This window comes from Corvus kubaryi, unplaced genomic scaffold (assembly GCF_017639235.1).
Source record: "Corvus kubaryi isolate FWS band 111438036 unplaced genomic scaffold, C.kubaryi_AGA036_p1.0 37385, whole genome shotgun sequence".
NCBI lineage: Eukaryota > Metazoa > Chordata > Aves > Passeriformes > Corvidae > Corvus > Corvus kubaryi.
Window position 1 is genome coordinate 1,586,859 of NW_024581127.1, and position 13,170 is coordinate 1,600,028.

At 36.7% G+C, this 13,170-nt stretch overlaps 1 protein-coding gene across 5 annotated transcripts in view; it reads right to left on the reverse strand.

The window, feature by feature from the left end:
• PDE7A (phosphodiesterase 7A) overlaps nucleotides 1–13,170 on the reverse strand; it is a 76,136-nt gene that overhangs the window by 2,144 nt on the left and 60,822 nt on the right. For 4 of the 5 annotated variants that reach the window (XM_042036443.1, XM_042036447.1, XM_042036445.1 and 1 more), the window contains 8 exons: nucleotides 12,303–12,366; nucleotides 9,951–10,046; nucleotides 6,833–6,933; nucleotides 4,490–4,621; nucleotides 4,074–4,165; nucleotides 3,310–3,454; nucleotides 2,390–2,486; nucleotides 1,312–1,392 (listed from right to left, as the gene is read on the reverse strand). In XM_042036443.1, the coding sequence (XP_041892377.1) occupies nucleotides 1,312–1,392; nucleotides 2,390–2,486; nucleotides 3,310–3,454; nucleotides 4,074–4,165; nucleotides 4,490–4,621; nucleotides 6,833–6,933; nucleotides 9,951–10,046; nucleotides 12,303–12,366 (808 nt within the window). The remainder of the gene's footprint in view (nucleotides 1–1,311; nucleotides 1,393–2,389; nucleotides 2,487–3,309; nucleotides 3,455–4,073; nucleotides 4,166–4,489; nucleotides 4,622–6,832; nucleotides 6,934–9,950; nucleotides 10,047–12,302; nucleotides 12,367–13,170) is intronic. The other variant, XM_042036446.1, reaches the window with a different exon arrangement.

Here is a 13,170-nt window from a genome sequence, read left to right on the forward strand (position 1 = left end):
AAGCAAACAGAGGCAGATGAAATAAAAAAACAATACAAAGAAAAATGAAAATATTTTTCAAACCAAACATTTTAAATAGAATTTAGTAGCAAAAAAGAAACGTGTCAAACTACTATTCTCCAATGTGCAGTTAAATATTCATTTCAATATTTAGGGTATCTTTATACAAAAAGTCTCTCAATGTAGAAGATTTTACTAATCAGTCAGAAGAACAGCAATACACTGCATTACAAATTAACCTTTCTTTCACAGCAATGACCAAATGAAGACAAATATGAACAATATGGAGGGGGAGAGAAATCTAAACATCAGCAATTAAGTCACACAGTTTAGAAAACCTAAATTTCTGAAAGATTTTATAATTGATTACCCCACAGAGTGTCTGAACTACACTACATAGGGAGAAAAAAAGAATGTATTATTTTCCCAATATTAAGTTGACTAAAAACACTTTAAAAGACAAATTTTAGACATTTTTTAAACAAGGCCACAGAACAATATGTCGATGTACTTGCTGGTGTGTGTGCACGTTCATTTATTTGTAATGTCTATTTCCAAACAAAAATTCAATGGTAAGATGGCCAAAATTGAGTCTTTTAATTAAAGAAATAGATGATTTCCTAGCATTCTAAATTAAAACAGTGCAGCTGATGGAACACATCAGCTTTTGTGTCAATCTAAAGCATTAACTCATACTGTGTTTGTAGTTAAATGTATTCTTTTCCTTACTTTTAACTGAGTCCCACTTAACTTACATAAGCAACTTTTATTAAAAATAACTATATAAAGACATTTTACTATTTAAATCCAAGTCAGGTTAGCAAAAACCATTAATATAATGGCTATCCACCATTCTCTGTCACATCTCTGCCCACCCCCCTCCTTAAAGGCTGCACTTAAAGGGAATGCTGACATTCCAGAAAGCTAAAGCCAGCATGCCCAGTTGTGGCAAGCTCGCTGCAAAAGGCGCCCTAGACCACATGGCAAGGGGAAGGGACCCTCCTCTTCCCAGAATACCATACAGATGAGGAAAGTTCTGGGCAGCAGTGTGGGAGAAATCAAGACAGCTGTCTCCCAGGCTGTACCTGCTTTGGGAGGAAACAGAGGGGCTCCAGGACTGTCAGTGCAGCAGCACTCATAAACAATTCAAGAAATATTACATAGCAAATTAAAATAAAATTGCTCTTTATAATAAAGTGCTGCCACACAGACACAGAGCATGTTCAGCCTCTAGGAAATGTGTCCAAAAGGTGCTTTTTTTCAAACTGCATCCTGAAAGAAAGCTACTAAAACAAACTGAATTGCAGTTACCAATCTGGATGTTGGCAATAGTTTCTGTCTGTCGGTCACAAAGTGGACTCACACCCAAGTGATATTTTTTTTCGATATCACCTAAAGAAACAAAAGTATAATGCAACCATTAAATCATCAAGTTCCAACAAAGTCAAACACTAACAGAAGTGAGCTGTGCAAGTTGGTTAACAAGGATAGTACCTTGCAGCTGGCAGAATGTACTTACTTCTCTTCCTATCTCCCAAAAAAACAAGTAGATCTGTCAGACTAACAGTACTTACAACTACTGTATTTAAATACTTGGTATTTTTCATCAAACAGTAATTGCAGAAACCCCATAGAACCACAGGTTTCCTGAAGGATTAACATCCTCTTTCTTGCAAAACCTCCTACACTGTCATAGAAATGACAAATGAATCCCCCCTCAGCAATATGGAAGTGGATAGCTTAGCCTTCAGAAATTTCTTGCTAAAGGCAATTTGTGTTTCTGCTTCCCCATCACCTTTATCTAAGATGAAGTCTCACATGATTAGCACCAAATAAAGCAGTCTGTTCCCCATTTACCATATTCACTTGCAAATTAGCAGGTCTCAAGTCAGCCAAACTAGCCTTAATTTTATTATTAAAACAATTTAATAATACCGGAGAAAATTCACTCTATTTGTCACTTAGCAGCTTTATTAACTGCTTACATAAGTGGTCTAAACCACACAGTAACTAAAAATCTCCCTGGCTCTTACTTGCTTACCAACAGGCCTCACAGCTGAAGTTTAAATCTTGAAGACACATGATGAACATACTCCATAATTTGCTGAAACCACTAGGGCAATTTTAAAGTGGCCATATGTATTAATCTGAAGCCCCTTTCAGCTGAAGGATGTATTGCACCAGCCATTCTAGGTTCAGATTCTAAGGAGATTCTCTGCTGCGTTTTAGTAACTCTGACCTTTTGCAGGAAACACAACCCATGGAAGTAAAAAAATCCCATACTGCACTGTACATCTGTTAGTCCTAAATATAAATGGATGAGGGCTCATGGGCACTCTCTCCACACGAAATACATTATATACTAACAGATACTTCTACTCTTACTTGCCTTGATGGAAGAACTCCTCCGTTACTTTTTCACTCCACTGCTTGCTCAGCTCCCATGTCCGACAGGGGTTACAAATATCTGCACACTTCAAAGCCATCTAACAAGTTAACACACAGTGTTAGATCACCTTCCTGCAACAGAAGTGCCTGTAATTACTTAATTCCTGATAGCAGATTATTTTAGGTTTTGTGAATAACAAACCTACCTACCATTTGTGCTCCAAAGTTATGTTCTGTAATATTTAAAAAACACTCAGGGGACTGTGAGATCTCATGATCATCCCTGAGTAATATGGAAATTCAGTCAACTCAAAGTATTTCAGGACCACTATATTTAGTATACTCACTGGTACAGGAGCCAAAAATAAATTCAGAAACATCAAAGCAAGCAAGCAGTGTTTTCCATTTCTAGCTCTCAAGCTTGTATTTTTAGCAATGGTTTGCACAAGACAGAAGTTCCATCTGTTTGTCCACTTTCGCTTATAGCCCACAATATGAACCTAGTAAGAAAATGCCTATAAACCTAAAAAGATTCTCAAGGCTTTTAAGTTTGCTAAAGCACACTAGCACAACTGCAAAATGATTCACAACAGCAGTGCTTTCCTCCCCCAAAATATGTTCTGACAAAGCATTTCACAGTTCTGAGGCTGCAGTGGAGTCGTTAGAAATGCTAAGCCTTGTCTTGGAGACACCTCACTTCAGCAGCTCTAAGTTATCAGACTTACCAACACACCATCACTTGGGAGAAGTGCTGGGTGTGGGAATTGGAGGGAACAACCTTTTTGTAATGAAAGACTTAAAGACAGTTCTGCTCCATTTTGAAAGGAGGAGAAAGGAGTATGGCAGAAGTAGTATTTAGCATTTTTAAGTAAGTTTTTTACACTAAAGTGCTGTTTTCAAAAACATGACCAGCAAGATCACCTGTAAAATGAAGTGACGATGGTTCGCGTTCTCTAAACATAGGTCTCCTCTATCCAAATGGGATCGAAACATGGACAGGTACTCGTTTTGTTGACTGATGTCTGTAGCAAGAATGAGATCACCTATCTGGCTCTCCATCAGCTGCCTGAAATTAGTGACACCAAACATTCAAAAGGATAGCAATTAAGAACAACAGTCATCCCTAGATATACATTCTTTTTATCATATTTATTATTATACAAATGCAAGCTTTATAAGAAGCATTTTCACTGAACTGTTTGTTTTCTTTTGCTGAAAAGTTCTTGCAACATTCACAGAAATATCAGGATATTTCATTGGCAGCTTTCAGCAAGACTAAAATGGTTTTTAGCTTTTTTCCTCCCCCTCCCTTTTTTTTCTTAAATTGCACGAACTGATTGTCTCAAGATTATTTCTTGTTAAGAGTAGGTGAAGATGATCTATTTTAAACTACAGTTGTGGTGGCAGAACAAGAAAAGACTGCCAAGTTTAATCTGAACAGGTGCTTGACTACATGAATACACTTCTTCAATGTGCTCGCAATAAATGTTATTTTCCAAATATCAAGTTGCACCATGAACTGCTCTACTCTACCAGCACAGTATCCAGGAATTCTTAAAATAGATCTCTGCATTTTGTACTCAAAACTGCCATGCAATAACTTATCTTGTTTTGCAGGGCTGTCTTAGCTAAGTGACAGATTGCCTGCATCTCAAACTAATCTATACTATTTGGTATAAACATACCTGTTTTCTAATGACATATGTGCAAATAAACCAGATTCTCTCAGCAAGCCCACTGCTGATCTCCAGTGATGGTTCTCTAATACTGAGGTATTCTGTGAATTAAAAGGGAGTAACAAATATCAATCAATGCCTTTTTCTTACACTGAAGAGTTATATACCAAGAGCAGCACCAGTCAATTTGGCTGTGTTTTAGGGTTGGTGTTTTATTTTCTTCTCTTCTTTTTTGTTTTTTCCAAGGAGGTTAAAACTTACAAATCCTGAATACTTTGTTAATTTGCACATTTTTTTATCCCAGTGACGTGGAAACAAAGTCTGGATTCAATCCTACCACTAGCTAAACACATCACAATTTATACTCCTTTCCTATACTCCTCTCAAAAACCCGGTTTTAACAAAACAGCTGATTTTATCCTCACCTTATATAAAGTCGCTAAATAATGATTTGTTTTAATTAGGAAAGGTTGGTTAACACCTGGGTGATCCAAATCATGTGTGGCAGCTGCTATTAAACTGAGCAGAACATCCCATGGAGTCAAAGATTTGGAAAGCTGCAAGGCAAAACCAACAAATGTTAGTAATGCAATATGGCCTTAGAAAAAATGCATGAGTGCTGCATTTTTGGTTTTTAGTAATTAACAGCCAATAGAAATTTGGAAAAAATTTCTAAGATGTAAAACGAACACTCCACTGACTTTTCACAGTATTTCCCCCCCAAAAAAGCTACAAAATTTCAACAATGGTTTAAGCATTATTTATGAATAGGAAGGTACACTCTTAAAAAATGCCAGCACACAAAATCCTTTGTGTCTGGTAATGAAGCACTATTCCTAACCAGACCCCATAAAAGCAGAAAAATTCTTAAATTAGCTTTTCCTCTCATTTACCAAGTCCATTCGTATGTGTCTATTCTGCTTTAAATTCATACTGTATTTCAAAAAGCATGAAAACCTCTCCTCCTAAGAGGAAGGAACTAATGCTCTGGAAGACTTAGAACTATTCAGAATGTACTTCTACTCTTATGCAAAATTGTATTTCAAGGTCTACCAGGAACAGAACCAAAGGAGGAAAATCTGCCACAAATATTTTCAATGTGCATGTCAATTAACTCAGCACGCATGTACATGGACTTATTTTCACTGTTCATAGCTATTCGTACTTGTGATTGAGAGGTTTGAAAATTTAAACTCAGTAACAAAGTCTAGTTTGCACTAAAACAGAGAAGACAGTTCTGTCCATATAAAGGTGAAATGCAGCAAACACCCTTCAAGGACAGAAGTTAATGTTCCCTGTTGTATTTGCCATCTATCACACCTCACATGTTTATAATGTACTTTGGTGCAACAGAGCTGTAGTTCAGTACAGTGAACTATAGCTGTGTATGTTACTAAAAATGCAAAGTCTATACTTGTATCTGAGGCATTACAAAACTCCCATCACGAGTATTAAATAAAAAAGGCTCAGGGCTTCCAAACTGAATGCCATAAAAAAGCTCATCATGTATCAGCTCTGATCTGGCTCACAGCACCAATTGGTCTGAGAGCAGCACTGAGAAACTGAGTGGGAGGAGTGGGCAAAGAGACTCTGAAAAAGGCTTTATTGAGCCAAAACTTACTTGTTTTTACCTCAGAAGCAGAGAATAAGGAGCTATGCTATTCAAGGGAATATGAGATTGGTGATAATTTGCATCAAGGTAGATAATTTCTCATTAGCTACAGAGCACTACAGCTTTCAATTTAATACAGAAGGACAGGACTTCACCCTTAAATTGTCCAAGACATCACTTACAGCAGCCTGACAGCAGCCTGAGCAGTAAGGAAGCAGCTCAGTTAGTTTAGGTCCTTAAGGTCTGTCACTCTACCCTTTCTTAAAAAGAATGGTCAAAGAGAACTCCTGATGTATTGCTGGGAACTGCCTCTCATAGAAGCAAACTATTCAGTAACAGCAAAATTGAGCAAAGTAAGGGTAATGGTAGTTTCTGGAGGAAAAAACACCACCCCAGATGACAAGTACACAGGTTTATTGTTTCCTGCTCTGACTCAGGCTGCAGTTCTACATAAATGTCTTGGGGCTCAGCACTATGTTAAACAGCTACAACTGTAATTCCCTGCTCTGGTTCAACAGGAAGTCACACAAAAGACAATGTCAGCTCAGAAGGGGGGAAAAAAAGAAAAGCATACTGCTAAGTGTGAACCCACAGCCTCAGCAACAGGGAGAGCAAGACAGAGCTCAAAAGTGTTTCGTGTTGGGTTCTTAGGTTTCTTTACTTTTAATAAAACCTGTATGTGCATATACACATATATGTATGCATGTATGTATATGCATAGATATATAACCTTATTGCTCTCTTATTTTCAACTGCCTGAAAAGAGGTTGTAGCCAGGTGGGGTTTGGCTGCTTCACCCAGGCAACCAGCGACGGCATAGAGGACACAGTCTAAAGCTGTGTCAGGGGAGGTTTAGGTTGGACATTAGGAAGAATTTCTCCACAGAAAGGGTGATTAGACATTGGAATGGGCTGCCCAGGGTGGTGGTGGGGGTCACCGTCCCTGGAGGTGTTTAAGGAAAGACTGGATGTGGCACTCAGTGCCATGGTCTGGTAGATAAGGTGGTGTTTGGTCACAGGCTGGACTCGATCTCAGAGGTCTTTTCCCACCTAAATGGTTCTGTGATATGTGCACACAATCCATTCATATGCATTTACACATAAACACACATATTTCTGTGTGTATGAGTGATGTAAAAGTGAGAATGCTCCCTTACCTTGGGCTCTTTTAAGTAACAGTGCATGGCCTGAGTCACGTCAGCAGCATGAACTGCATTATGATAAGGATTTTGACTGTGATAATCTTCTTGAACCATAACTGCAGGAAAATAACAAATATCCAAATTTAAATAAAATTGCAATTTTTTCAAGGACCATTTTATATGCCCCTATTAAGCACAGAAATATGCAATATCACGTTACATACACATAAAAGTGTCACAGTCCATAAATAGTCAGCTGAACCACGACGCAGCTATAAGATTTTTATGCGAAGAAACAGTGTTTGCTAAAGGAAATCAACTACATGTAAAGTCACCTCAGAGCAAAAATTAAACAACTTGAAATCAATATCTAATCTGAGATATTCTGACACTGAGAATTTCCCAGGGAAGGCTGTCTTTGACAATCTGTCTGAATGGTGAGGCAACACTGAATACAAAATGAAAATTATGCTATTTACCAAACCATTAGGATTACTTCATATCATGAGCTGAAAGCAGAGAGGATTTTAGAGGAATTAAGCACTGTTACATGAAGTGCTTTTCTGTCCCATTCAGGAAAGTGGTCGTGGAAAACCCACCTCTGTATATTTTTAGGCATCTTCTCCTACTTGTACTCAGGCAAACTTAAGCCCATATGCAATTTAGAAAAGAATCTCATTTAGCTGATGGTCTGACTAACTACACCTAGATTCAATATTCCCTATTCTTCTTTGCTTTCCTCCTCTTTCCTCCATCTTCCTGGCTGTCTTTGAACATTATAGGTAGAATTCTTTAAAGGGCATCAACATTAGCTCAAGTATAGGGAATGAAAAAACTATAATGTTAAAAAGGATGGAGGGGACGAAGACTTAAAGCACAGCAATCAAACTATATTCTGAAGTTTTGCCTGACACAACACATTAGTTCTTCCAAGCAAACCTCAAAAGAACATTTTCTTGTCTGGCTACAGTCTGTCAGTCCCACCAAACAAACATGCCCACAAGCCTCTTTTCTACTCAGTTTACAAGCCCGAAGGATCCATGTAATTGTGATTGTAGTGCTACAGCAATACTGATGTGATTATTTGTGAAGAGCTGTGGTTCATGAAAAGTCAAAATACTGTCCCCACCATGTAGTCTCAATAGTACTCAATGCGCAGCTGACAGCTCATATGAAAAATAATGAAAATCAATATAAATGTCTTTGGGCTTTATTAACCTGCAGTAATACTCTCTCCCACCTATTTCTCACATCAAGTGCATGAATGCATATATAACTGGCTTGCTTCTTAATTTTTTTGTGGCTTCATAGGTTGATCCAGCTACCTGAACTCTACAATTTTCCTAACTTAGTTATTTTATTAAAGCAGACCTAGGTCAACATTTTGATCACAGTTTGCCAGAACTAGAATAGCACAACAACCCTGTTTTCAGGAAGGTAGTACTTTGCATCTTCTCTCCCCCTGTTCAGGTCTAGAGTAAGAATCTGTAAAGACATAGTAAGAAGAGGCAGATCTCCAAGCAGCTGGTGGAAATCACTGAAAGACTCTGTGTGTGTGTGTATATATTTACACACATACACAGAAAAAATATTGAGAGCCTATAGAGGACTAAAATCAGATTTCTCTCCTTAAAAATATTCCAGTAGATTCTCATATAATGTGAAGTTTGTGTGGCACTGGACCATTTGAGCTGTCCTAGTCTTCTGGAATTTGATCTTCAGATTACTAAGGATTAGAGTGTAAGTGGTAGCAAAAGAAAAGAATGAATTGTGTTCATGCTAAGAAGCTGTATTTCGAAGAAAGGTTCCTTGATTTTTATGATGGACTAAGACAGAGCTTTTTACTGATATTAAGTAGAAGGCATTAACAAAAAGGGAAAGGTTGTCAATTTCAAATTTAGAATAGATTTTGCCTTTTTCAAAGTCCAATCTCATTTTAGTGGATTATAACTTGGAGTAGTCATATGTAGTTAAAACTCTCATCTTCTGATAACCAGTCAACTAACCCTGTCATTTCTAACTAGTCTTTCAAGTATTATCATTTGCATAATCTCAACTAACCACATGAGAAAGACAAACCACATTCAGTTAGAACTTGAGCAGCCTCAACCAGATTTCTATGATCATTTCCCTCACATTCCAACATATTAGTCATTAAGGTCAGCTGATTAACATTTCTGAAATTGGAGAAAATTGAGTCCACTTCAAAACAACATGAAATGCAAGACAAAACTGATTTTTTTAAGCTGAAAGAACTAAATTATGAAAACAAAAACATTCTCCTATTTGGAAGGGGAGAAAAACCTTCCAAATGTGATTTCTCCCCTGTTAAGTGACAAGCTTTGTAACCACAGAATTGTTTTCTCTGAAACTGTGAAAGCCTGCTAAAAGGGACCAGAAACTTGTTTCTCCTGCTCAGTTCTACTTCACAAAATTAAAGATACTGTCACAGAAGAGCCAAAGGAAGGAGGTCTCATAACAGCACCCGTCCATGGTATTGGGATGCAGACAGCTCTGTCGAGTGAATGTACCACTTGGTTTGAATATTCTACATTGTATTTACAGTTCTTTCCAAAGATGCATTCCAGTGACACAGATCCAAACATTCAACTAAAATTGTCTTGTACTCTGTCTAGGGAGAAACTATGTCCACAATACAGTGCTTTCTTGTAGGAGAATGTGAGCAAGCCAGAGGTAACATCAAATTGGCACCAGAAAGTATGGCCAAGTCGAAACATTCCATACAGTTAGGAAACTGTATCACTGGAAAAAGTAAAGATCAATACGGAACTGAAAATCAGAACAAAGAAAGGAGCTGTCTAACCTTTCCCAATACAAATGTCACACATATTCCTGATTGTTTAATAGATATTAAATAGGTTTAATAAATAGAATAAAGCATCAGCTATGAAACTATTAAACTTGAGAATACTTGTTTGGATTTAACACAGAAAATTCTGTACTCGTAAAAACTGTGAGAGATCATCTCAATTAATATAATTCAAATCACTGCACAATGTAAACTGCATCAGTACCCTTCAAACCTTATTGCTAAACTACAACCAGGACTTCAGTTAAGGTATAAAAATGCAGATAAACAGCAATATTCATCAAAATAAAAAGCCGTATTTACCCAAAAATCTACGAAGTTTCATCGTATCTAACTGGAAGTGTTCAATTAGTCCATGTAGATTAAACAGATGAAAGGTTAAGCTGACTAGACTGTTTCCTAAAAATAAGATGAAAATACTAATTCATTGGAAGCCATGAAATCAGTGATTCTCCCATAAGAATTGTATTATTTCAAACAAAGTGGTTACAAAAATTATACAAGCAAATTTTTCTACACCAATTCATGATAAATATTTAAATCTCACTGCATGACAAGTTTCCATTAGCTGTCTCTAGTAATCACCATTGGTTTTGCTTAACTGTAATGCATTCAGCAACTGTCCAATGGCAACTGATAGGAAGTAAATGTTACTGAACATTAAAAAACCAACCCATTTCAACATGCAAACCCATTATAATGATAATCAATTTTATAATTATATTTATGCAACATATCCCAAACACATATACAAAATATAAATATAATCAGGCAAAGAGAAAAGCTAGACAACACTATTGATTAGCGCACACTGCAAATATGCTATCTCTCATTTTCATCATATATTTTGCTGGACTTCTTATTTCACCCAGAACTCTACAAAAACTGTGTAATATTACAAGCTTAGAATATATATTTTGCCTACTCATAGCTTTATTACAATCTTTTGTACCAGTAAAATAAGTAAAACTGTAAGAGCCAGAGATATAATCCGCAATGTTTATTTGAAATAGCTTGTCCGTTATTTGGTCCGCAAACAATGTCATGGCTGACAATCTTCATTTAGCATTACAGAACCTAGCACAGACAGAAACTGAGGTACAAAAAGACAAAAATTCCTTCTAAATCAAGCTTATTACTAGGCTAGAATTAATGTATTCTCATGTACACATTCCTCACAATGAAATATGCAATTCTTGGAACATTTACTAGGGAAATTCTTTCATAGAGACTCATCCAGGACAGTTCATCCAGCAGGGTTTTATATACAGCATTCTGCCTTTACAAGCTGTAAAGAACAAGGCTGCCTGATCAAAATGTCCTCCTAAAATGATTTAATTAGGATGCAAAATGGATGGTGGTATCGTAAGCCTTCCTCAAGAGATGTTCTTCTGGTAGTACCTTAAATGTATTTGAAAAAAGCACAAACAAAAGGTAGGAAGGGCTCTTACAAGAAGGACAACTTCAGATTTCTCCCATTTGATAAACTAATCCAAAAGAAGCTATACATACATGTTCACTTGTACACATAGCTTTTTCTCATTCAGTTATGTAAAGTTTATCATTAGCTATATAAGCATTCTATTTTTACAAGTCCTTGCTATTTTCATTTTTCTTCTACCCATTTTCTGTGTTAAATATAAACTGTGAGGTTACTACTTTTACATTTGGTTAAGCCAAACACCCCTTCAATAAAACAGAAGAGAAAAGGATCTTCTGGTGCCACATTCTCCTCCTTGAACTTAATTTCTTCTTCTGGCAACTTTAATTGCAACTCTGCTACCTACTCCACATGACTGCTGCAAAACCTGCGAGATCTGCCCTCCATTCTCTTCCCACACTGGCACAAATGTCACCATGATGTTGGACTTGCTCATCTCCTTCTTCCATTCTGTTCAAAACCCAGCTGCCATTGCTGAGATTATAATGCAAAACTTCACCCTACCCACTGCAGCAGTCCTCCCTCCTCCTTCCCAGCACGTTTACAGATCTCTTTTCTGCCTACAAATTAACAATACCTAGGGGTTTTTTTTAACTACTTCTGTAGTTCCTACTGCTGTTTGTAATGGGCACACAAAAGTCACCATAATGTTCTCTTCATTTTTCTATGTTGTGCAAGCTATGTGTACAGCAGCTTCCCTCTGCTCAACTCCCAATTCTCCAGGTATTCTATGTCATAATTATAATGCATTCACACCAACATGCCTCTTATGGCACTATAAAGAAATGAAACTATTCTCTCTAACATTCAATTTATCAGAAAAATACTTTTTCAATATAAATGACCTTTTGGACACAAACTTAAAAATTACCAGCACCCCATAATTGGAAAAAAAAAAAAGTCCAGATCGTAAAATTATTTGTTAATTTGTATCAAATTACTACTATAAATTACTAAGAGAGAACAGCAACCTATAAAGTACATGAAGGACCTCTTCTACAAATCAATTATTATTATCAGTACTGACAGTACCATTATTTTAATGGAGTGACCAGGCAAACTAGGACTCAGATTAAAGACTATTAAATCAAAAAGTACTACCTGATGAAATCTGTGCTTTTTAGTGAACAAGCAATCACATACTGCAACTTAAGTGCAATAGTTAAGTTATGCTAGAAGATAAAACACAAATGAAATACTAAAAGTAAACTCACCATTTGTCAGTCTATCAAAAAGAAAAATATCAAAATTCCAGTTTCCAACCTTCTCCAGCATACACTGAAAAGAAACACAAAAGCTGTCATTTTTTAATCAGTATATACCTATCTTCCTGTAGCTCGGAGGAGTATTTAAGATTTCAGAGACAGATCAAGCCTTTAGAATTTCTACATACAAAAAAATAGTAGTAAAAGAATAATTAAATTTGTCTGATAACTGAAAAAAGTCACACATTTACAAATAAAAAGACTGGAGGGAAAAAAACCAAACAAGAAGTGCCTTGACAGAACTGGTTGCAGATTCTCCTTTCGACCTTTAGGCAATTTCTCAAAAGACAATTTAAAACAATTAGGTTCAAATCAGAAATAGTATGGCAGAATGACAGTACATTCAGATGAGCGAATTAATGTCTGTGTAGTCTTTTGCCTTGCTTTCTCTCTTTCCCCTGCTTATAGAACACTATCTAGATGATTCACTAGATATTTGAGCCATTGTATGAGCATTTTAATTTAAGAACCTGGCTTTTGACTTTTCACTAGCCCATCTTCATCACAGCTGCTCCACATCAACTGCTCTTCCTGCACCAGGGATGCGCAAGAACAGCAAATGGTACATGAGGCCTCACCAGAGCTGAGCAGTCCCAATCTTTGCTTCTCCTACCAGTACATTTTGTAACAGATTCCTGCCTTCTCTTATTCTCATTAGATTGGTAGAGCTGTTTTGTGATCCAGTTATATATTCTAGCTTTTCTCTACCAGCTGCTAAAACTCTGCTATCAGAAGAAACAAGAGCATTAACAACACCTTTCACAATTAAATTAGATGTACATTTTAAAGATCCATCCTCCAGGTTATCAGATTTCTT